The 24,562-nt window shown below is 37.4% G+C and overlaps 1 protein-coding gene across 2 annotated transcripts in view; it reads left to right on the top strand.

The window, feature by feature from the left end:
* Positions 1-18,023, top strand: part of SMARCA5 (SNF2 related chromatin remodeling ATPase 5) — a 46,065-nt gene extending 28,042 nt beyond the window's left edge. For both annotated transcript variants that reach the window (XM_024736076.1, XM_024736077.1), the window contains 14 exons: positions 831-1,057; positions 2,882-3,003; positions 3,081-3,233; positions 5,497-5,629; positions 8,420-8,568; positions 8,771-8,890; positions 9,669-9,779; positions 10,102-10,215; positions 10,633-10,755; positions 11,507-11,639; positions 12,627-12,745; positions 13,164-13,376; positions 15,856-15,963; positions 16,759-18,023. In XM_024736076.1, coding sequence (XP_024591844.1) covers positions 831-1,057; positions 2,882-3,003; positions 3,081-3,233; positions 5,497-5,629; positions 8,420-8,568; positions 8,771-8,890; positions 9,669-9,779; positions 10,102-10,215; positions 10,633-10,755; positions 11,507-11,639; positions 12,627-12,745; positions 13,164-13,376; positions 15,856-15,963; positions 16,759-16,824 — 1,891 coding nt within the window. In that variant the 3' untranslated portion in view covers positions 16,825-18,023. The remainder of the gene's footprint in view (positions 1-830; positions 1,058-2,881; positions 3,004-3,080; positions 3,234-5,496; positions 5,630-8,419; positions 8,569-8,770; positions 8,891-9,668; positions 9,780-10,101; positions 10,216-10,632; positions 10,756-11,506; positions 11,640-12,626; positions 12,746-13,163; positions 13,377-15,855; positions 15,964-16,758) is intronic.
* Positions 18,024-24,562: the final 6,539 nt, after the last annotated feature.

Raw genomic sequence — 24,562 nt, 5'->3', positions numbered from 1 at the left:
ACAGATTGCTCTTTCCTTTAGAATAATGTCTAACTTCTTAGTGTATACAGTCAAGGCTTTTCATAATCCAGCCTTAGCTTAACTGATCCCTTCTCTTCCCCCAGCCTGTACACTTTCACTTATATTTAAATCACATTGTATTCATTTTATCATCATCATATGCTTTATGCTCTCATGATTCTTTCTCCCTCCTTAGCACTTAATGTTCTTACCCAAATGCTACATTAGCTACGTTGAATTATAATGGAATAGTGGCACTCTTCTGTTGGAAAAGACTATGAATTAAAATTATGTTTAGGGCTTCCCTGGTGGCGCAGTGGTTGAGAGTCCGCCTGCCGATGCAGGGGACACGGGTTCGTGCCCCGGTCCGGGAAGATCCCACATGCTGCGGAGCGGCTGGGCCCGTGAGCCATGGCTGCTGGGCCTGCGTGTCGGGAGCCTGTGCTCCGCAACGGGAGAGGCCACAACAGTGAGAGCCCCACGTACCACATACACACAAAAAAATTATGTTTAAAACTGGTCTTTTAAGTTTTGCTTTATTACTTAAAAATGTTGTATCATACTGTTTCATTTCAATGCATCCCAAGGAGACGAATTTACTCTTTCGGGCCTCAAGGCCCAAAGCATTAATGGTACACATTAGAACACTGGGGGGAATAAAGAGAAACAGAAGGAAGAGGTTATAGGTGATAGACTCCTAACTACACCTTAGAAGTTGATGGGTTGTTTCTAACAGGTGTTTTGGGTTGAGATGGGATTGAGGATGTAAAGTGGCAGAGACTCGTCCCAGGAACATTTGAGCCCTCTTAAAATGTTTTTCTTCTCACTAGGTATACTCGTATATTAATGAAGGATATAGATATACTAAACTCTGCAGGGAAGATGGACAAAATGAGGCTACTGAACATCCTGATGCAGTTAAGGAAATGCTGTAACCACCCATATCTCTTTGACGGAGCTGAACCTGGTCCACCTTACACGACGGACATGCATCTAGTTACCAACAGTGGCAAAATGGTGGTGTTAGACAAACTGCTCCCTAAATTAAAAGAACAAGGTACTTACGTTACTGGTATCAAATGGAGAAGTAATGGAAACTGTCTTAAGATTCTGATGTTAAAATGAAGGAGCCATCCTACCCTATGAAATGACTACTCTGGCACTTTCTAAAGTTGAAGTGTGGGACATTTAAAAACTTCCGTCCATTATCTGAGCTTCCCCCCACCCCCCCGCCCTCCTATTTTAAGCCTTAAATCTTTTAGAAAGTGATCAGTAGTTAGGGTCGCCACACTCCCTGGATTTGGGGGAGAGTTCTTTCTTATTTTATATATGCTTTCCTAGAAATGTCAACTTTTTGTTATAAAATGCCAAGAATGCTCTTCTCACCCATATGTAGTTCCCAGAGCCTTTGGTAGACAGTGGTGTTGTGTTCATGGTATTTTTTCTTAGCTGTTTGTGTGGATTTTTAATTTAATTAAATGACATGTGCACGGACCCAAAGCGGTTTTATATGTAACACATTGGCTTTTAATATGAAAATGAGTATGTGTACAGATGTATTTAAATTACAAGAATGTAGAGAGAATTTAGTAGGAAGCCAGCTTCAACAATTATAAATTCATGGCAAAACTTGTTTTCATCTACATCGTACCTACTTTCCATCTCCGAGAACGTTTTGAACCAAATCCCAGACATCAAGGCATTTCATAGACAAATTATTCATTCTGTAATACGAAGTATACAGTCAGATTTAAAGTTTCTCCATTTGTGTTTCTCTGTAAATTTGGTAAGAATGAAAATTGTACCAGTAGGTGAATTTCCTCTAGCATATTGACTGTTGAAAACATTGTAAGAGTTGCCAGTGAATTGGTTTACTTTTTTCTTTTTATACCTTTTTTAAAAATATATTTTCTAAAATGCTTTCCTTGGGCCTCAGCCTGGCCTCACTGCATTCTAGGGGCAGTATCCCCCACTTCTCCTGCCACTGGCCTTAACCGGCCCTCAGGCCCTCCCGCCTCCCAGGACAGGGTGGCACCTGCCACTCTCAGGACCACCCTTCCAAGGCAGAGTAAACCGGGACCCTGTTGCTAAATAAATAAATAAATATAGATAGATAAATAGATAAATAAATAAATAGTTTTCCTTAAAAGTTTAGTAATTGAAGAAATTGAATACATGGAGAGGAGTGGCAGGAACTTGCTAGACTACTGAACATCTGTATGCATTTAGGATGTGGGAGGGTGGACAAGAGCAGATTATCAGCCTCAGCTTCTAAGAGAAGATAGTTTTGTAATCATTATTTTTTAAAAGGATCCCTTTGTCTTCGTACGTCCTACTGAAGGTGGTGTGCAGCTGGCTGAAGAAACGCAGTTGGATAATTTGAGTCACGGCATAAGTGAAGGGTGATGGTCTAGATGTGAGGCGCATATTTATGGTCCTTCCATCTGGATTGGGTCTTGAGAACTAGAATGAGAGCAGGGTGTTGGGTGTGTGTTCAGAGATGTGTCGGGCTGTGCACAGGGAGGAGTTGTGGTGGAGGGTTATTTTTAAGTATGTGGGATAAAAAGATAGTGATTCTCTCAGGCTTTGGGATGGCAAGACCTCCCAGGCCAGAGGTAAATACCCTTTTCTGTTTACAGAAACACTTTCCTTCAGTGTGTTGTGTAAATACTACCCTTTTCTATTTGTGCATTGATGGGAACAATGTGGGGAGTGACTAACTTGGATAATAAATAATGTACAGTTTTTTTCTTGTAACTAACTACGTAACCTGGAATTAAGGAGTAATTGGTTAGTCTTGGTTTTGGTTAGCCTTAAATAATTTTTTTTTTCTTTTTACTTTTGAAGCTTCTGATAATGGGCTGTTAATGTTTGCTGACAGGTTCACGAGTACTAATCTTCAGTCAGATGACGAGGGTATTGGATATTTTGGAAGATTATTGCATGTGGAGAAATTATGACTACTGTAGATTGGATGGGCAGACACCCCATGATGAGAGACAAGTGAGTAAAATCTGGGGAGGGGAGATAAAAAAATTATCAGATAAAATAATTTTCTGACATTTATTTTGTGTCTATAGGAGTCCATCAATGCATACAATGAACCAAACAGCACAAAGTTTGTTTTCATGTTAAGCACACGTGCTGGTGGTCTTGGCATCAATCTTGCTACTGCTGATGTAGTAATTTTGTATGACTCGGATTGGAATCCCCAAGTAGATCTTCAGGCTATGGTAAGAGATAACAAATATATTCTGTGCCTAACAGACGTTTTAAAGTAAACTGATAAACAGTCTACAAATGTCAGTGACTTAATCCCGCAGAATTGTATTTTCTCTGACCTCATAGTATAGTGAGGGTATTTTGCTGGTGATCTTCCATCTAAATCGGGGTATTTCCATCTTTGCCATATCTTAGGACCTTAGAGTCCTATTATATCTGCATCCTGTTGGTAGAAAGGGGAGGAGAGAAAGCTGAGAATTGCCCAGGAAATTTTTTATGGGGCAGAACTGAAAGTGACCCCACATTCATTAGCCAGCACTCAATCACATAGCATAACTTACTGCAAGGGAGTTGGTAAATGATAGTATAGTTGTGTCCTAGGAGGAAGGGGTAGTGGGTTTGGGGAGCTACTAACCTGCCTGCCACATTAGATGTGTAAAATTTTAGGCCCATGTGTGGGACTATCTTGGCCAGATCAAGAGGATCATTCGTTTGTTTCGTTTTTTAATTAATTTCATTTTATTATTTATTTTTGGCTGTGTTGGGTCTTTCTTGCCGTGTGCGGGCTTTCTCTAGTTGTGGCGAACAGGGGCTGCTCTTCGTTGCGGTGCGCGCGCTTCTCATTGCGGTGGCTTGTCTTTGTTGAGGAGATCAGGCTCTAGGCGTGTGGGCTTCAGTAGTTGAGGTGTGTGGGCTCAGTAGTTGCGGCTCGCCGGCTTTAGAGCGCAGGCTCAGTAGTTGTGGCACACGGGCTTAGTTGCTCCGTGGCATGTGGGATCTTCCCGGACCAGGGCTTGAACCTGTGTCCCCTACATTGGCAGGTGGATTCTTAACCACTGTGCCACCAGGGAAGTCCCAAGAGGATCATTCTTTTTTTTTAGTTATTTCTGAGATATACATTTTAAAGTAATAACTAGAATTATGACTTATAACATTACACCAGAACATATAAGATTTTTAGAAATTTCATGTAATGTCTGAAACATTTATGTTAACATATTTCCATACAAATAACCCAAAGAAAGTTTAGTATTAGGTGTTTTGTTTGTTTTTTTATACTGCAGATTCTTATCAGTCATCCGTTTTATATACATCAGTGTATACATGTCAATCCCAATCGCCCAATTCATCACAGCACCACCCCACCATGGTTTCCCCCGCTTGGTGTCCATACATTTGTTCTCTACATCTGTGTCTCAACTTCTGCCCTGCAAACCGGCTCATCTGTACCATTTTTCTAGGTTCCACATACATGTGTTAATATACGATATTTGTTTTCCTCTTTCTGACTTACTTCACTCCGTATGACAGTCTCTGGTCATTCTTATGTTGAGAAAATTTATGGGCTATAGATTAATATGAAAACTTAAAAGTTCTAAAGTTTGATATTGCTAATAATTTGACCTGTGGTATTTACATCTTTGGTGTTGGCCACTTTCATCCTGTGACTGTTTGTAATGGTGGCTGGGGAAATTGATCAATTAGAAGTAGGGGTGCTTTGTAAGATGTGTTTTGTGAACTTACCAGAAGTTAAACAGAAAATGGAATTCAAGTTAATTTGATTACTTATATGTAGTTAATTGGGTGCTATTTAAAGACTAGGATTTTTTTTTTTTTTTTCCCGGTACGCGGGCCTTTCACTGTTGTGGCCTCTCCCGTTGCGGCTCCGGACGCACAGGCTCAGCGGCCATGGCTCACGGGCCCAGCCGCTCTGCGGCATGTGGGATCTTCCCAGACCGGGGCACGAACCTGTGTCCCCTGCATTGGCGCCACCAGGGAAGCCCCTAGGATTTTTATATTGTTTGTGGAGATTGTTTATTCATGTCACTTTTTCCCCTAATTGCAATGAAAATTTAGATTTGATTTAGGTAGAAAAACATTTCGAATTTAAACCTAAGAAAAAAAGATTTTTAAAAAACTTTTATCATCAGACTTGAAGATTATAATTGTGTCTGTCTTGTCTGGAGACATTATGTATATTTTATTTCCGTATAACCTAGACAAATTAATACAGTAGTTTCTCACAGATTCAGCAACTATGACGTGTTCTATACCTCCTAAAAGATTTTCTTGTGAGATAACCAGTTAATTTGATTGAAACTGAGAATTTAAGAAATGTTAATGGAATATGAATCTGTTATAGTTGTTTTGTTTCGTATTTTTCAAACCATTTTGTACTTGAGAATATTTTCATTTTGTTTCTCAGTGTACACATTCAAATGTTATTTATGTGAATTTTCAATTGGATTCAAAGTAACCTGGTTATTTTTCTAGGATCGAGCCCATAGAATTGGACAAACCAAGACAGTCAGAGTGTTCCGCTTCATAACGGATAACACTGTAGAAGAAAGAATAGTGGAACGTGCTGAGATGAAACTCAGACTGGATTCAATAGTCATCCAACAAGGTGAGCCTTAGGACTTTAAAAATTTACCAGGTTGAATTTGTAACACTTTTTTCCTGGATTTTTTTTTAGGATATTCTTGTTGTTAAACATATATTAAATCAAGCTACCAGGCAACAATATTTATATTCCAGACTAAAGTAAGCTTCAGTTTTGTTAAGAGGATGGGTTTGGGCTCAGGAAGGTTGAAAATTGAATATTGACTCAGCTGGTTAGCAATTCTTTTACACTATCTGAGCCTCTTCTTCATGTGTTAAATAGGGATACAGAGATTTTTAAGGACTAAAGGGGATCATGTATATAAAAATACCCAGCATTCAGTGTGGTACATATTAAATAGAGGTGTGATGAGTGATTTACATGTACTAACACTCAATTGACTACTCTGGGGAAACTGAAGAGATAACAATAAAACTCAGAATTCTTTTTTCTAATCCACAACGATTTATTGAGCACCAGCAGATGTCAGGCACTGTTCTTAGTGCTGAGAATACAGTGGTGACTGAAACCAACCAGTGTTCTTACTTTCAAGGACTTTATAATTTGGTGAGAGCAAGACACAGAATAAACATTTATGTAAATAGGACTAGATGGTGAAAGTGGGATTTTATTTTGGATTAACTGAAGGGAACTTCAAGTTCTCATGCCAGATCAGCTTTCAAGGAAGACATTTATATTTTCATGAAGCTTAAAATAGAGTTAGTGATGGGATGTGTAAAATGTAAAAACCAAAACAAACCCTCAGTAACCTTGAGCCCACGTTGGTTTCCTTCCTTCCCAAATTGTGTCATGACCAAATGCATTTTATCTGTCTCTAAAGCTAAGAGGTAAACTGTTGTATTATCCACTGATTATTACATTTGTGTGTCTTGGTTTTGTCAACCAGTCTCTAATTTCCTTGTAAGGAAGGGAATGTTACATTTCTTTGTTATCCCTTAATGCCAACCATAGAGTTAGCCACGTGTCTGTATACATAAAGTCAGAAAGAGAAAAACAAATACGGTATGCTAACACATATATATGGAATTTAAAAAAAAAAAAAAAAAGGTCATGAAGAACCTAGGGGTAAGACGGGAATAAAGACAGACCTACTAGAGAATAGACTTGAGGATATGGGGAGGGGGAAGGGTAAGCTGTGACAAAGTGAGAGAGTGGCATGGACATATATACACTACCAAACGTAAAATAGATAGCTAGTGGGAAGCAGCCGCATAGCACAGGGAGATCAGCTCGGTGGTTTGTGACCACCTAGAGGGGTGGGATAGGGAGGGTGGGAGGGAGGGAGGCACAAGAGGGAGGAGATATGGGAACATATGTATAACTGATTCACTTTGTTAAAAAGCAGAAAAACACACCATTGTAAAGCAGTTATACTCCAATAAAGATGTTAAAAAAAAAGACAATACATGATTGCTTTATTATTAGTTGTTTTTGTTAATAATTGCTTAACATAGTGAGCTTACTTTGTACCAAGCCATGTGCTAAATATTTAAATACTGAATATTATCTTCTTTAGTCTTCATGCCAGCTGGAGGTTGGCATCAGAGGTAGAAGCAAGTCACTTATTTACCATTTACACAGCTAGGAGGTGACTCATCCAGGGCATCAAGAGCTATATAAACTATTACAGTGCAGTGTTTAATTAGGAAAGTCTCTGGGGACTTCTGGGGCCTGCCAAACAGGTTTCTTATGAGTGATGTAATGGCTAGTTTTTTATTCCCCCTCACATTCATCCATGCTTTTAGAAATACATCTGCCTTGTGGTTCTTGTTCTCAATTATTTTCATCTCTGAAACCCTTTTATTTTTTTTTTTGAAGATTAAAAAAGTACAAATTCTTCTACAGTCAGCTTAGAAAAGCTTTTTGAGTCTTTTGACTTAATGTTTTTGGGGTATTTTTTTATATTTACTAAGGCAACTTTTGGAGCAAAATTTTGTGCTAGTAGCTTTGTTAATCCCATTTATAGACATATTAGTCAAATAAGCCTTGGGTGCATATGCCTCTGTGTTAACTGTTTTGTGGACTAAGGGGTATAACTAAAAATATGAGAATATACAGAAGTACTTTATGTCTGAAAAGTTCCCTCCCAGTCCACAGGGAAGTAATTTCTGTAAGCTTAAGAGCATTTTGATAGCAGTGAGATAGCTTTCAAGAAACATGTTCTGTGGATATATTCTAACTTTGAAAGTCACAAATATTTGATGGTGCATTCTATTAGGGATCCAAAACCATGATACAAGTATGTAAGGTCCCAGAAAACAGCCTGTATCTTTACCTACTCATTATAAGTTGGTTGAAGTAGAAAAATTAAAATAGAAGAAGTATATGTGAGTGGCTCTTGAAGTTTGGCAATATGAAGGTTTTTATACTTCACTTTTGTAAGTAGAACAAGCTGATTTGGGAGCATTAGTAATAATACTAATCAGTTTCTGCGTATCAGAAACTTACTGCGTTTATAATGCTCTCACCTTTTGATACTTAAAAAAGTTATGGTAATAATTTTGATTTTCAGATATCCCAAGTTACTGTCATTCTCACTGTACAAGAATATATTTTATTGAAGTGGCATTCGGTAGGCTTCATTATGTAATATGTAAAGTTTAGAAATATTTCAGTTTACAGATTAGAATTTGGTATTTTATATAAAAATGAAAATTATCAGATGAGAATAAACAGAAATGATTGACGTTTGAGGCAAAATTATGTGGTATTACATCTAACATTTAAAATTCCAAATATCCAGTAAACTAAAGTTTGTTTGATTAACATTACACAATAAAACCTTTTTTTCAGGAAGACTTGTGGATCAGAATCTGAACAAAATTGGGAAAGATGAAATGCTTCAAATGATAAGGCATGGGGCAACACATGTATTTGCTTCAAAGGAAAGCGAGATTACTGATGAGGATATTGATGGTATTTTGGAAAGAGGTGCAAAGAAGGTGAGATGCAGATTAAAAGATATATTTAATATGTAAAATATTTTAAACCAGAGCTGTTTGAGGAAATGGTTATGTGAGTTATCGGTAATCTGACTTCCACAGAAAGAAGTTTTTATGTAGTATAAAGCCTAATTTATTTTGACTATAGTTCTCAATGCTTTTTAAATTCTCCACCTAATAGAATGTTTCTTTTGTTTCCTAGACTGCAGAGATGAATGAAAAGCTCTCCAAGATGGGTGAAAGCTCACTTAGAAACTTTACAATGGATACGGAGTCGAGTGTTTATAACTTTGAAGGAGAAGATTATAGAGAAAAACAAAAGGTAATTTAGAAAGAGATTTTGGTTACTTGAAGACTTAATATTTTACTTGAAACTTGGAATTTAAGTGTTAGGTGTAATGCCTTGTCTCAAACAGCAGTCATTTCTGTTTACTCACAACTAAATTATTTTCATTTTTGTGTTAAACTTAATGCCGCATTTTCAGTTGGTAAAGTGAAATGTTTACAAAGTTCATGTATACTGTTAAAGTGCACGATGTTGTGTGGGGTGATTATAGTAATTTGGGATATTTGAAAACTAAAGCTTGCCCCAAAAAATCGTCACAACCTTATTAGACTTTTTTTTTTTTAAACAGCAGAATTGGCTGGTAATAATTAAAGGGAATAACTTCTTATTTCATAAGTAATACTTGCTGTTATATAGTGAAATTAGAAAATACCTACAGGGTAGAAGAAAAAAAAATTCTACCTGATGCTTTCCCTTTTAATATTTAGGCATGTACATCCTCTGAATTTTTTCTAGGCTAAATATATACCTACATTTCTCTCCTAATTGGGGTTCTAAACCTTCTATAGCATTGTTTTTCACCTAGTATTCATTTGGTCAGGAAATACTTACTGAATGCCTATGCTCTTCACTAGACCTCCTGTGTGTTAATTGCATAGTCCCTAGCCTCATAGAGCTTATAGTCTAGAATTTTATGAATATCTTTGCATTTATAAACAGCAGTCGTAGTGATGTACATAGTCGGAGTTGCATTCATGTAGGATTTGCGACTATATAATAAAGTTGGTGATCTGAATTGTTTCCCATGTGCTAGATTGCATTCACAGAGTGGATTGAACCACCTAAACGAGAAAGAAAAGCCAACTATGCTGTTGATGCCTATTTCAGGGAAGCTCTTCGTGTCAGTGAACCTAAAGCACCCAAGGTGAGTTGACAGAGCACAAATGTCTAAAAATATTGGAACTGTAAATCATTTTTCTTCTTATACTCTTGAGATAAAATCAGATTGAGAATTAGATTTTATGGTTTCTTACAGTACACCTCCTTCAGCTTTTGTTAAAAGTTTTCTAAAGATTAATTTGGAATGTAAGCATTTAAAATTTGATTAATGTTTGTTCAGTTTTAGTGGAAGATGCATTCAGTTGCTTGGAGAATTGGCTGTCATGATTTTATAGAATGAAAAAAGGTTATAAATAGATTTAAAGCAAAATAGTTGCTTTCTTATGAAGAATACTTTTTGTTTTTAGGCTCCTCGACCTCCAAAACAACCTAATGTTCAGGATTTCCAGTTCTTTCCTCCACGTCTATTTGAATTATTGGAAAAAGAAATTCTATATTACAGAAAAACGATTGGGTACAAGGTAGAAGAAGTAACACTTTGTTCGTAACTAACCTGTTTTTTTGTTTTGTTTTTTAAAATATTTATTTATTTATTTGTCTGCGCCGGGTCTTAGTTGCAGCGTGTGGGATCTTTAGTTGCAGCATGTGCACTTCTTAGTTGCGGCATGCATGCGGGATCTAGTTCCCTGACCAGGGATCGAACCCGGGCCCCCTGCGTTGGGAGCGTGGAGTCCTACCCACTTGGCCACCAGGGAAGTCCCTAATCTGGTTTGTTTTTAACTTAATAAATGCAGAATATCAATATGTTTTCTTTCATGGCTGGATTAAAAATTGTGAAAAATTTGTGAAATGTCATGTACTTGGTTAAGAGTTTAGTTGATTGCATACTTCCTAAAATATACTGACTGATGACATAGGAAAAAAAAAAATATTTTTAGGTGCCTCGAAATCCTGACCTACCAAATGCAGCACAGGCACAAAAAGAAGAACAGCTTAAAATTGATGAAGCTGAACCCCTTAATGATGAAGAATTAGAGGAAAAAGAGAAGCTTCTAACACAGGTATAGCCTTCAATCAACACAGAATTTAGTAACATTATTTTGTAAGGTGCTGTCTTAGGCTGTGTTGGAATATATAAAGGAGGTACATTTTTTTGATTTCAAAAATGGAATAATTGGTGATCATAAAGCATGGGCATATGGTGTTTGCTACATTTTGATTGTCATTAGTTGTTGAGGTGGTAGAGAAGATTATGGATTTGCACCAGCCTTGGTAGAATGGGTATCCTTTTGATCACCATTCTTCCAGCACTCCCATCTTCCCTTTCCTGTGAATCTTCTACGTTGCTACTAAATTATAATTCTCAATGACAAATCTCTGCTCCATACTTTTTTAACATCCTTTAAGTTTCAATCAAGGTCTTTCAGAATCTGGCCTTAACCTACCTTTAAAGCCTTATTTTTCTTCTGTTTTCCCACTTGGTTTATATCTTTTCCCTTTAGTCTATGTTCATTCCTCCTGGCAAACTTCTACTCTTTGAAAGCTCAGTGAAAATGTCACCTTTTTGTGCAGCATTCTTTATTCTCCCGCTCAGCTTCAATTGCTTGGCTATCTAAGCAATATATGGTGTATTGCTAAAAGTGCTCATCTATGTACATGAAAATCTACTACTTTAAAAGCACTTAACTTAAAAAGAAAACTTGGAGCAACTGAAAATTTTCTATAATACTCAGCAGCATTGGTAAAGTTTAATAGCTTTTCTCCCAAGTTCAGTGTGCTGTGATTATATGTTTTGTTTCCATTGCTTTGAAGGGATTTACCAATTGGAATAAGAGAGATTTTAACCAGTTTATCAAAGCCAATGAGAAGTGGGGTCGTGATGATATTGAAAATATAGCAAGAGAAGTAGAAGGAAAAACTCCAGAAGAAGTCATTGAATACTCAGGTAATTCTCCTATTATTTTAATAGGTATAAGAATGTTCTCAGGCTTCTGGAGAGCTGTTGGAAAGTTCAGATTTTCTTACTCTGAATACTGTTTTGATAAGCTTAATTTCACCACAACTTAGTGCCTTGTTGTTTTTTTTTTTAATAAATTTTATTTATTTATTTTTGGCTGCGTTGGGTCTTCGTTGCCACGTGCGGGCTTCCTCTAGTTGTGGTGAGCAGGGGCTACTCTTCGTTGTGGTGCGCAGGCTTCTCATTGCGGTGGCTTCTCTGGTTGTGGAGCACAGGCTCTAGGTGTGTGGGCTTCAGTAGTTGTGGCACGTGGGCTCAGTAGTCGTGGCTCCCGGGCTCTAGAGCGCAGGCTCAGTAGTTGTGGTGCACGGGCTTAGTTACTCCGCGGCCTGTGGGATCTTCCCAGACCAGGGCTCGAACCCGTGTCCCCTGCATTGGCAGGTGGAATTTTAACCACTGCGCCACCAGGGAAGCCCTAGTGCCTTGTTTTGTTTTGTGTTTTTTAAAAATTGAATTGGAAAATCTCCCCTTCTTTAAAATGGCATTGTTAGTTGTTTTTTTTTTACCCCCGTTCACTAGCTGTAGCCAAGAAAACAAGAATAGGTCACTGAATAATTCTGCCTTCATTTTTATTTCATTGTCTTTCATAAGTTTTCAAGTGTTACGTGTTTCTCTGTGCTCCTGGAGCCAGTCAGATTGTCAGGTGGGTGTAGCTCTGGTGGTCCGCCCAGAGCTTCAGAATAGACACAGCTAAGAATTGGGGGATACTTCCTATAATCATCCAGCTTATCTTCCTGGTTTCTTCATAGTTAAGGAAACTGAGAAATAATTACGTGACTTACTAGTGTTAGATGTGGGGAAAATGGAAACATTTCTTAATCCTTAGCAAGTAAAATAGAGCACTTACAACAAGAAGTTATTTATCTTTCTGCCCTTCCCCCACCTATCTTATCTGCCCAACTCTTATTCCTACAGCTGTGTTCTGGGAAAGATGCAATGAGCTGCAGGACATAGAGAAGATTATGGCTCAGATTGAAAGGGGAGAGGCAAGAATTCAAAGAAGAATTAGTATCAAAAAAGCACTTGACACGAAGGTACTTTGAATATTAATAAATATGATAGTAAAATAACTCCTCTCAGTAATATGAGAGTTTAAAGTAACTTTTAAAAAGGAAAAGAAATGATGATATAAAATTTTTTTTCAAAGGACAGCATTCAAACATTATAGGTGTTCTCAACAGAATTTACCTCAGTATTTCAGTTGATATATCTGGGTCAGAGTCACTATGATTGGCTCTTTGCTGTGTGGTGTACCAGAAAGTCTGAGTCTGTATTTCTTTTTAAAATAATAAAGACTGAAGTTGTTTCAGAACAAAGATTACAATGTAACCGACTTTGGCTAGAAAGTTGATATGAAATACAACATTTATAGCTAACTTTACTAAAGCCGAGTTTGAAACATAGATTATATAGGATTTGTATTTTATATAATATAAAATCTGATTTTCATAGATTGGACGGTACAAAGCACCTTTTCATCAGCTGAGAATATCTTATGGTACTAACAAAGGAAAAAACTACACTGAAGAAGAGGATCGTTTTCTGATCTGTATGCTTCACAAGCTTGGATTTGACAAAGAAAATGTTTATGATGAATTGCGACAGTGTATTCGCAACTCTCCTCAGTTCAGATTTGACTGGTTTCTAAAGTCCAGAACTGCAATGGTGAGTACTGGGGGCCTTTTTCTGTAATGTAGAATTAAACTTCCTCTGACAGTTCAAAGGAAGTAGGTTATTTAATATTCTTTAAGGTAACTTTTTAAATTTTATTAAGAGAAAACTGTGGTTCAGCTGTATCTTTGAAGTAAATTTTTGTTACAATATTGTTTGTATTACAGTTTAAATCAGTTCCTTAAGAAACAGTTCACATCCACAGTTAAAAACCTAATGTCATAAGTAACTTACAAAGTTTATTTTTTCTATTGTTTAATAGCACATCTTTTAACATCACTATATATGATAGGACTAATTTTTTTATGTGAATTTTAATCAGGTTCTAAGTAGGAGGAAATGTCACCATCAGTTTTAACTTCTGAATGTCATGATCACAATTTAAAATTTGACTTTTGGTTTTATAAATGAACACATTTCTATAAAGAAAGGACTTGTACTCACGCATCTGCCCATCAGAATGCTGAGTTTGAGTTATTTAAAAAAAGCTTCATGTAGTAAAACACTATACTGATTTAATCCTAGGTTTTGTTTTTATTCCCAATATCAACCTGTTTCTGATCAGCAAGTTCCATTTGTAATGACCTGAAATTAGAATTCAGAAAAGTTTAGCTTTGATGAATTGCTCTTCTCTTATGTATTTTTTTAACTTTTTATTTGATATTAGAGTATAGTTTATTAACAATGTTGTGTTAGTTTCAAGTGTATAATAGCAAAGTGATTCAGTTATACATATATCTGTTCTTTTTCAGATTCTTTTCCCATTTAGGTTGTTACATAATATTGAGCAGAGTTCCCTGTGCTATACAGTGGGTCCTTGTTGGTTATCCATTTTAAATACAGCAGTGTGTACATGTCAATCCCAAACTCTCTAATATACTTCCCTCACATACTCCCTAATACACCCGCTTCCCCCCCGGTAACCATAAGTTCGTTCCCTAAGCCTTTGAGTCTCTGTTTTGTAAATAAGTTCGTTTGTATCGTGTTTTTTTAGATTTCGCATATATCATATGATATGTCTTTTTCTCTGTCTGACTTACTGTATGTTACCACCTTTGAGTTTTTAGCTTCATCTTGTGTTCTTCAGGATGATGATAATGCCAAAACAATTCTGTAGTCTTAATTTTGAGGTGTACTAGGATAGCAAAGTTTAAACAACTTTATAGTAGGATTTACCTCAGTATATTTAAAATACATTGTCACTCTTCAAGATGGAGGATAGTGTTTAGTCTTTAAATGTGACCACTGAAGGGGTTTTTTTCAGTAAACATCAATGGAGGCTACTGTTTTGTGAAACCCTAGTTTGGGAAATGTTGCACTATAAATGCATTATAAATATATAGTTAGAGGAGACACATTCAGTTGCTATAAGCTCTATATTACGTCTTTTAAAGTAGGAACAATTTATATAATTAATAACTGATTTTGTGGTGAGTGAAACAAGATGCAGTGTCACATTGATTTACTGGTACAATACCGTGGTCTAAAACTGCGTGTTATTTCCTAATGTGTTTCATGTTAAGGCACACATACAAAATGATAATATGCGTATGGCCCCTTGTGATAAACAGTTGAGGCATAATCCTTCTCTAAGAGCCAAGAAGATTCATGCCGTAGTACATCTGTAACACATTCTGGCATGTGTATCTCAGTGTACCTGTTAAAGGGAATAAAGAACTTTGATGCAGTGTACTACCTTCTCTCTCTATACTATTGCAAATATTTCCAAACCTTATATGGTTTTGTCCTATACGATAATATTTTTAAATGATTTTATCGTGACCATTTGTGTAGAATGTCACGACAAGGAGAGAAAAAAAACAATTTTACTCAGTAGGTAGCCAGCAATGATACAAATGGACTCCTGTTTTCTTAAGGGGTATTTACTATTTCTACACTATAATTTAAAATCCTTTCTGGAGCCTGTGTAGATTGCTAAGGAGAGATGAGGTAAAACTCATCATAGATTTCTATGACTATTTTTCCCGAACTGGGAAAGACGGCAGGTGATACACCGTCTACCACAATTCTAGTGGTAATGCGTTTAAGGGAAAGATTATATATACCTCTTATTAAGTTTTAGTGATTTTGACCTCAAATATGTGCTGTTAATTTTAAGTTTTGGAGGTAGACGAGTTTTCAGGCATAGACACTATGTAGCAGAATTGCATATATTAAGAGATGTTCATTTTCACTGCTTCAGTTCCTAAGTGAAGGAAGGATTTATGAAAAATACACAACAGTATGGCCTTAAATAATGAAGTGAAAAGTTTACAGATACCTTTTTTTATCCTCCTAGCATGGATTGTGTATGAAAATTACCAGTTCCTTTTGCTTTTTAAAATTTTGTCTATTGGGGGTATATAAGTGATATTACACTGTTAAAACATACCTTTGGTTTTGAAATTGTAATCATGAAAACTTATGGATGGAGACTACAAGTTTACCATGTAAATTTATGTTTGTAACTCAGGAGCTCCAGAGGAGGTGTAACACTTTAATTACCTTGATTGAAAGAGAAAACATGGAACTAGAAGAAAAGGAGAAGGCAGAGAAAAAGAAAAGAGGACCAAAACCTTCAGTAAGTACTCATGAAAATGTAAATATTTTCTTGGGGAACTTAACTTTTTTCAAGAATTTGAACATTACTTGGCTATCACTGATGTGTTAGTTTTGTTTTTGTTTTTTTTTTGGTAAGTAGTATGGCCTTGGATTGCTTTAAAAGTATAAATTAAACTTGATTGCATTGTGTGGGGAAAATCATGTTATGGTAGTTCACAGTATGGGGATTTGTGAGAATATGGGAAGGTCTGTCTTGTGAATGGCAAGAGCCTACACTTGATGTTGAGAGTACACATTATAATTTTAGAATATGTAAAGAAATATTAGGAAGGCAGTGGCCTTTACAACCTTTACTGTTCACTTCTAAACTTTGATTTATTGTACCAATGATATCTTAGCAATGTGAAGGCAAGAATTATAAGAAAAAAGTCATCTAATAATGTTATCTAATTCTGTTATCTAATAATTTATATAGTCATGCGTAAGTGAACGTATCAGGAAAGTCTAGTATACTCACAAAGTATTTCTCATTACTGCTTTCTTTTGATGAGAGGGCACGTTATACATTTGTTTGGTGTATTGATTTACTATTGCTAATTGTGAATTACTCATTTACTTCATTATTAGCATTAAGGTATTTATGTTAGTAAAATATGTAGATAAGATTATTTGGAGAATTAAGGTTATTCTGGTTAAGAAAAGTAATACCTGTTACTAAGTGGCAGTTATTAATAAATTGCTGTCATGAGTCTTCCACTGTATTTCATGTTAATATTACTCTTGTGATGAAGATAATCCTTCTGTTTGTTTGTAGACCCAGAAACGTAAAATGGATGGAGCACCTGATGGCCGAGGAAGAAAAAAGAAGCTGAAACTATGAATACATATTTGTTTCATAATCACTAACTTTAAACCAGTAGTTCTTTAATTTACGGGTCTTCATAAGATGTACTGTACAATGCTCAATTGTTATGTCATTCAAAGACATCAGGTTCATCTGTTTACCAAGCTAGAAACATAGTATGTAGTTTCACTTTTTTAAATGCAACAGCTGTGCTGAAAATTTTTTATCATTAACACTTGAAATAATAAAATAGGCTTCATTTATTAATAAATGTTTCATTTGATTTATTTTTATATTATAGTTCCATTTGTGAGGCTTGTGACTTTTGTTTATCAGCTATAATTTCTACACTTGTAAGGCTTAAAAAGAAGCAAACAAGTTAAAAAACAGAAAATTGCAAATAACATTTGTCCCTTCAGTCTTCACTTAGTTGTGTAATTGTTTTAATTCACTTTGCCTTTGCAGAAGTTTGGGTATCTTTGTAGTGCTATTGAGTCTCATCTGGGAAGATTATGTATTGCATTCTCCTTGCTTATTATATGGGTAGAATGAGAAAAAAAGGCAAGACAAATTCTCATTAAATTCTATGCATATTTCTGTTATGCTTTCTGTTTCTGTAGTTGGTTCTGAGGTGAATATGCCCTATTCTGTTTGGAAGAATGGCCTTTTAGTTATATAGCCAAAGACATTTAGTATTTTCTGGTTCCTTAAGGTGTTGTTGTACCATTTTGTAAAAGGAATATTATTATTACTTTTTTTAATTGTTCGGTAAATATTTTTGACAAATTACCTTCTGAAGCAGCCACAGCTTAGAAATAATGTCAAAACTAAGGTGATTTTTTTTTTTTAAAAAGACCCAGCCAAAATAAGGTGTGAATTTGTCATACTGTTAAAATGAAACTGGTAAAATATATCCCCTTCCAGTTTACTTTTTTGGGTTTTAGAGTAATTGAATGTTTTATTTTATTATATTTAAAATAATTTCTAAGTGTGAGCAGCAAGACTGACTGTAGTTTCAGTTTTTATTTTCTGTGGACAGACTTGATAAACTGCAGACCCTGAAGCAGGATTACCCAAATTGTAGTGTCAGGATTTTAGCTGTACCAGAGGCCTTTATGTGCTACACATAACTTGTATAAAGTTTTATATGTGCAAATTGGGTACATAAATAGTCTCCATTTTTCTAAGGGAATGCAATAAATGTAGCATCGTGAATAAATATAACTTTTATAATCCTTAAGTGGTCTTTTCTTTCCATTGCTGTAATTTTCTTTTCTCGTTTAATTTTTATTTGCTTTTTTCCTTAGGACGTTATCTTTTTTCCTTAATTGGATTTTTTCGTCTCAGATTTCTATCAGTTGTTTTCATTTGCCCACACATAATTGGGATTTTTATTTATAAGGGTGATTTCTATAGTATTACTACTACTGCTTGCTTTTAAAAAGTGGGATTACCACCATCAGTGTCAAGCAAAATGCAGTGTTCATGGCAATTTGTGGAGTAATTTGTTTTGTGTTCCCCCCAAATTGACTTCTTTATAGCCTTGGATTCTTAAAATAACAATTATGGATCTAATATATGCAAAACGTGAGGAATGGTTATTTCTTCCATGAAAAGAGCTATCATTCTTGAGTGGTGGCTTTATTTTGGAGGAAATAATTGGGAAAATACAAGCCAAAGGAAACTTTACAGAGCTCACAAAGGAAGTGATGATTTCAAGAGGAAGAAAACACAGCCTAATATGTGTGTGTGTGTGTGTGTGTGTGTGTGTGTGTGTGTGTGTGTGTGTGGTGTTGGAGGAGGGAGTAGAGGAGGTGGGAGGAGGGAGTAGAGGAGGTGGGAGGAGGTTGAGAGTGGAAATACAAAAGGAACCTAGTGCCAGCCCTTCAGAGCTCAGGGACATGGGAACATGTGTACAGGGAAACACTTGAAAAAAGCATGAAAGAAAACATTAAATTTAGCATTGTGGTTTAGCCAATGTGTGAGGCATTTGTGTTTCCCAGGTCAATTAGGATATCACTCTTGTATGTCTATCCAGAATAAAGTAAAGCCAAGTTTTTATTTATACTGCTAGTTAAGGGAAGGAAAAATGGTAACTAAGCTCAACCCAACTGTTTAAAAGAGGAATTGGTGGTTGGAGTGGACTCAAAATTAGAACCCAATTTCCAGTTGATTTCCTCAATTTCCAGTTGAGGAATAGGAGGGCTTAAATAGGGGGAAGGAATGGTCCCTAAAGCCAGCTTAGAAGAGGCTGGATGTTTACACAGGTGACCAGGGTCACTGTCGTTACCCAGAATATTTCATTTAATAGTTAATTGAGTAAGGCTTTCTATATTATTCTGTTGGGAAGATTATATTCTATTGGGAAAATATACAGGTAAAACTAGTAAAATGTAATTTTAACTTAAGTCTTTTAAATATTAATGTAACCTTGGAGAAAAAAGATAATGGAAAATTTTCCAATAGCAAACATTTTTTAAAAATTTAGGGTATTTCAAATTCGTATAGTAGACTTAAGGTGTGTGCTTTTAATTTTATAGCAGTGCTTACATATGCTCATTTTAATGTGTTAAAGTTTTATTCATTTCCTTAGGAAATCTGAACTGAATAGCCCTAATTGAGGGTAGTGGCATTTATGGATCTCTAAATGTTGGTCTTTAAAGGATACTGTCTACAATATTAAAAAAACAACCCAATCCAAAAATGGCAGAAGACCTAAATAGACATGTCTCCAAGGAAGACATACAGATGGCCAAGAGGCACATGAAAAGCTGCTCAACATCACTAATTATTAGAGAAATGCAAATCAAAACTACAATGAGGTATCACCTCACACCAGTTAGAATGGGCATCATCAGAAAATCTACAAACAACAAATGCTGGAGAGGGTGTGGAGAAAAGGGAACCCTCTTGCACTGTTGGTGGGAATGTAAATTGATACAGCCACTGTGGAGAACAGTATGGAGGTTCCTTAAAAAACTAAAAGTAGAATTACCATATGACCCAGCAATCCCAGTACTGGGCGTATACCCAGAGAAAACCGTAACTCAAACAGAGACACGCACCCCGATGCTCATTGCAGCACTATTTACAATAGCTAAGTTATGGAAGCAACCTAAATGCCCATCAGCATATGAATGGATAAAGAAGATGTGGTACATGTATACAATGTAATATTACTCAGCCATAAAAAGCAACGAAACTGGGTCATTTGTAGAGACGTGGATGTATCTAGAGACTGTCATACACAGTGAAGTAAGTCAGAAAGAAAAATATCGTATATTAACGCATATATGTGGAATCTGGAAAAATGATACAGATGAACTGGTTTGCAAGGCAGAAATAGAGACATGTAGAGAACAAACGTATGGACGCCAAGTGGGGAAAGCGGGGTTGGGGGGTGGTGGTGGTATGAATTGGGAGATTGGGATTGACACATATACACTAATGTATAAAATAGATAATAAGAACCTGCTGTATAAAAAAATAAAATTCAAAATACTGTCAAGTGTAACAGGTACACGATAAGATACTAAAAAGGGTCAATATGTTAACATTTAACACTTTAACCAATTAACCTGCCTGTTGGTGGTTTCAAGTAACTGTTTTTCTCAAATAGAATTATGCTCTGTAATATTTTATTTCATATTTGTGTATTTTAAAAATATTGCTACTTTTTAAAGATCAGTATGTCAGTGTGGTAGGTAAGTTCAGGTATAGTAGCATTTTAAGGAACATTTATAAATCCCTTTTCTGAGAGGCCACCAGCCCCTAACACCAGACCCTTCCTGTCAGCGTGTCTCGGGGAATTAATTCAGTGGGCAGGCAGGCTCAAGTTGAAAAAGTATGAACAGGTTGAATCAAGTGCACAGCAATGCACTTGTTTCAGGCATAGAACACAGTTGTCCTGACTCCTATGCCCATTTTAAAGGCAGGGGCAGCTCTTTGTAAAAATAATAGTGTAACCTATCTCGTGTCTGGAGCCAGAATACTCCTGCACAGCCCTCACACTCGGATTTGTGCTCCAAGTTTTAGAATTACTGCCTATGTTTAGGCAGTCGCTCACTGAACACTGGTGAACCTTGACAGCAGAAGCAGTCGCGGTAGTGTTCCAACATCCTCACCATGTACACCTTTCTCAAACCACTTTTCTCTTCTGCTTATATCTCAGGCATCACTCAGTACTGCAAATTGCGCTTGGAAAAAAGTATCACCCTGAATCTGATGTATTTTGAAAACGGAGATATCATAGTAATCTGTGGACTTACAGTGATAAACTAAAACCTTCACCTTGGGAGCTTGTAAGAAATGTAGAATCTAAGGCATCATGCCAGACCTGCTGAATTAAAATCTGCATTTTAATAAAACCCTCAAAGGTGATTCATATGCACGGGCAATTTTGAAAAGCACTGCTTTAAACTGCCAAAGTAAAATAAAATGAAACCTTAATAGTTGTTTAACAGATACATTGACATGATATCATCAGGGTAACAGATCTTTTAGTTTAGGTCAGGAAGATCATTCAATACTATTTCAGAGAAAATGCTTTTATGTTGAATTTTGGATCTGCAGATAGTTTTAGCAGGGGTTCCTCTGGTGAGCTGTAATACACTAGCATTTAAGTCACCACATCTCAATTACATTGGAGCAGCGTGTGGTCCGAGGACCAGCAGCAGTGGCGGCACCTGGGAGTTTGTTAAAATTACAATTGCCACAGCTTACCCTTCCCCCTCCCCATAAAGCGAGAGAGAGGCATGGACATATATACACTACCAAACGTAAAATAGATAGCTAGTGGGAAGCAGCCACATGGCACAGGGAGATCAGCTCGGTGCTTTGTGACCACCTAGAGGGGTGGGATAGGGAGGGTGGGAGGGAGGGAGATGCAAGAGAGAGGGGATATGGGAACATATGTATATGTATAACGGATTCATTTTGTTGTAAAGCAGAAACTAACACACCATTGTAAAGCAATTATACTCCAATAAAAATGTTAAAAAAATTACAATTGCTCAGATCAGATCACACCACACTCTGTTCTGCTGAATGAGAAGCGGGGTTGGGGGCGGGTGGCTTGCATTTATGTCCGAGGCTCTCCAGGTGATTCATACTGAAGTTTGAGATGCACTGGGTTAGTACCTCTCACTATACCTGTTGGTTTCCCCTTCCTTTAAAGGGAACAAATGTTACATAACTTTGGATGGTGACTTGCTTTTTTCTACTCACCTTTTTATAAATCCAATTATGAGACTATAAAAGGAAGCAGGCTGAGTGCGTGGGTCATTAAACAAATCATGCCTGAGTCATCTCATTTTTATAACGAAGGTGAGGCGTTCATGGGTAGAGCTATAAGCCACCTCTCCTTATAGGGATGATGTACAAACAGTGGTTAAAGAACCAGACGTGGTGACAGAAGGGTTTTGGGTGTGTCATCTCTTTCACAGGAAGGACCATTTTTAACATCAAAAGTTATTCTCAGCACATTTGTCCTGCTGTATGTTGTCACTTTCGATACATGGTTGATCTGGTTTGAAGTCAGAAACTTTTGTCCCCCTGTTGACGCACAGACGACAATATCTGCTGCTAGGGATGGTCAAGGCCAGCTTGTAGCATGGTAGACTTCTGAGGAGTCACCATAACTGCTGAGTGGAGTTACTGTCTGGTTGCTGTTAAAGTAGCTTACAGATTGGTCATTTTTCTCATCTGCGACATCAACCTTATGTCTGAGTAGAAGGGAAGTCAGTAACATGAGGCAGCTCAGGAACAGGAGCTGCGTCCCCCAGATGGACATGGTGCTGCTTGGAGGATCCATACCTATAGTTTCTAGTCCCGTGACCTGCGCCACCTGGGAGCAAGTCTGGAGGAAGCTGGCTTTTTTAAAGGTTCAGGGCGATATGCTGAGTATGGGTGCCCTTGTTTTTATCAGCAGGTGTATCTGGAGATAGAGTCGGGAACTCAGGATTGGCTCTTCTGCATTTGAAGGCTTTGCCCCCAGCAAAGGAGAGTGCGGACTGATAATATTCCGGACTCCTCTTTCCAAACGCTCGGTTTGCGCTCTTCTTTCTCTTTTTTTTTTTTTTTTTTGGCTGCAAGCTTGCAGGATCTTAGTCCCCTGACCAGGGATTGAACCCAGGCCACAGCAGTGAGAGTGCCAAGTCCTAAGCACTGGACCGCCAGGGAATTCCCTCTGTTGGCACTCTTTCTTGATTCGACAGTATAAATTGTATGCATGTACCACTCTCTTCCAGTTGCCACCTTTGAAAAAAGAAATCTGCTTTGAGGAAGTTTACACAGTAAGAGAAATTATAAGGGAGTGGGAGTTTGGAAGCTATCGTTAAAGGCACTGGTGGGGCTGCACTTCTTCCAGGGGCTCTAGAGGAGGATCCAGTTCTTGCCTCTGCCAACCGTCCGTGGCTTGTCACTTCGATCTCTGCTTTTATGGTCACCTTGCCTTCTTTTCTGTGTCATCTCCACCGATTCCTTCCTGTAAGGACCCTTGTCAGTACAGTTAGGGTGCCCCAGGATGATCTTCCCACCTCAGAATCCGTAACTTAATCCTATCGGCAAAGATGCTTTTCCCATATGAGCTAGGGCTCACGGGTTCCATGGATTAGGACCTGAATGCTTTGGGGGCCGTTACTCAGCCTGCTACACCTGTCAAATTCAGTTTGTTTCGTTTCCTTTGTCTTACCTCCCAATGTGTAGAGACACATTCAGTGAAGCCCAGTTACTGAACTCCACTTTTCTTTTTCTTTTCACTTCTATTGTACTTAGTTTTGATGGCTTGCATATACCTCTTGGTGTCTGGCTCATTTTTCCAAAGTCAGAGTTAATGTTCCCAAAGGGACCCCATACGACTCTGTCCCAAGTTGTGATAATACAGTAGAGAGAAGTCATTACAACCTGTTTAATTTCCTTAATTTCATAAATAGCAACAACTTGCCATTGAAGAGATTTACCAATAGAACTATACAGTAAGTTTGGAAAAAATTAGTGATAATCTCATTACCCTAACACAAAGTTCTTATCTTTTCGAGGCACGTCCTTTTAGTTTTTTTTTTAGCACACGGGCCTCTCACTGTTGTGGCCTCCCCCGTTGCGGAGCACAGGCTCCGGACGCGCAGGCTCAGCGACCATGGCTCACGGGCCCAGCCGCTCCGCGGCACGTGGGATCTTCCCGGACCGGGGCACGAACCCGCGTCCCCTGCATCGGCAGGTGGACTCTCAACCGCTGCGCCACCAGGGAAGCCCAGTTTTTTCCATATTTTTTAAGGCTTGCAGTAGCAACATGATCACTGATAATCTAGAATTCATTATGCCATCAAGTGGCTATCTGATGATTCAATGAACTATTTCCTGAGTACTGGACATTTAGGCTGCTTATTATTCATTATTATAAAAAAGGTTAGTAGGAGCAATATTGGGGTGACTAGTGTCAAATAAATTTTAGAATGCTTACCAGGCAGAAAACTAATTGTGGAGTCATCCTCTGTCATCACTTGAGCCCTGGTGGGTGTAGCAGCACAGCAAGGACCTGTGCCTGGTGTCTCCACCATGGGAAGTGAATGCCCTTAGCTGCCTGTCTTTTTCATTCACCCGGTATGTGGGCTCCTTAAATTTGGCACTGGGTACTGGAATGAAATGTACAACATCTTTCCATTCATAGTTTACACAGTAACAGTGACGTCATGGGCATCTGGTATATCTCCATTATGCCTTCCAAATCCCTAAGAAAACTAAAATATTAAATGAGGAAAAATGTATATGCTTTTTC

This window comes from Neophocaena asiaeorientalis, unplaced genomic scaffold (genome assembly GCF_003031525.2).
Source record: "Neophocaena asiaeorientalis asiaeorientalis breed wild unplaced genomic scaffold, Neophocaena_asiaeorientalis_V1.1 scaffold7, whole genome shotgun sequence".
Taxonomy (NCBI): domain Eukaryota; kingdom Metazoa; phylum Chordata; class Mammalia; order Artiodactyla; family Phocoenidae; genus Neophocaena; species Neophocaena asiaeorientalis.
The sequence above is the reverse complement of the archived record's forward strand: the minus strand, read 5'-3'. Positions and strand labels throughout refer to the sequence as shown.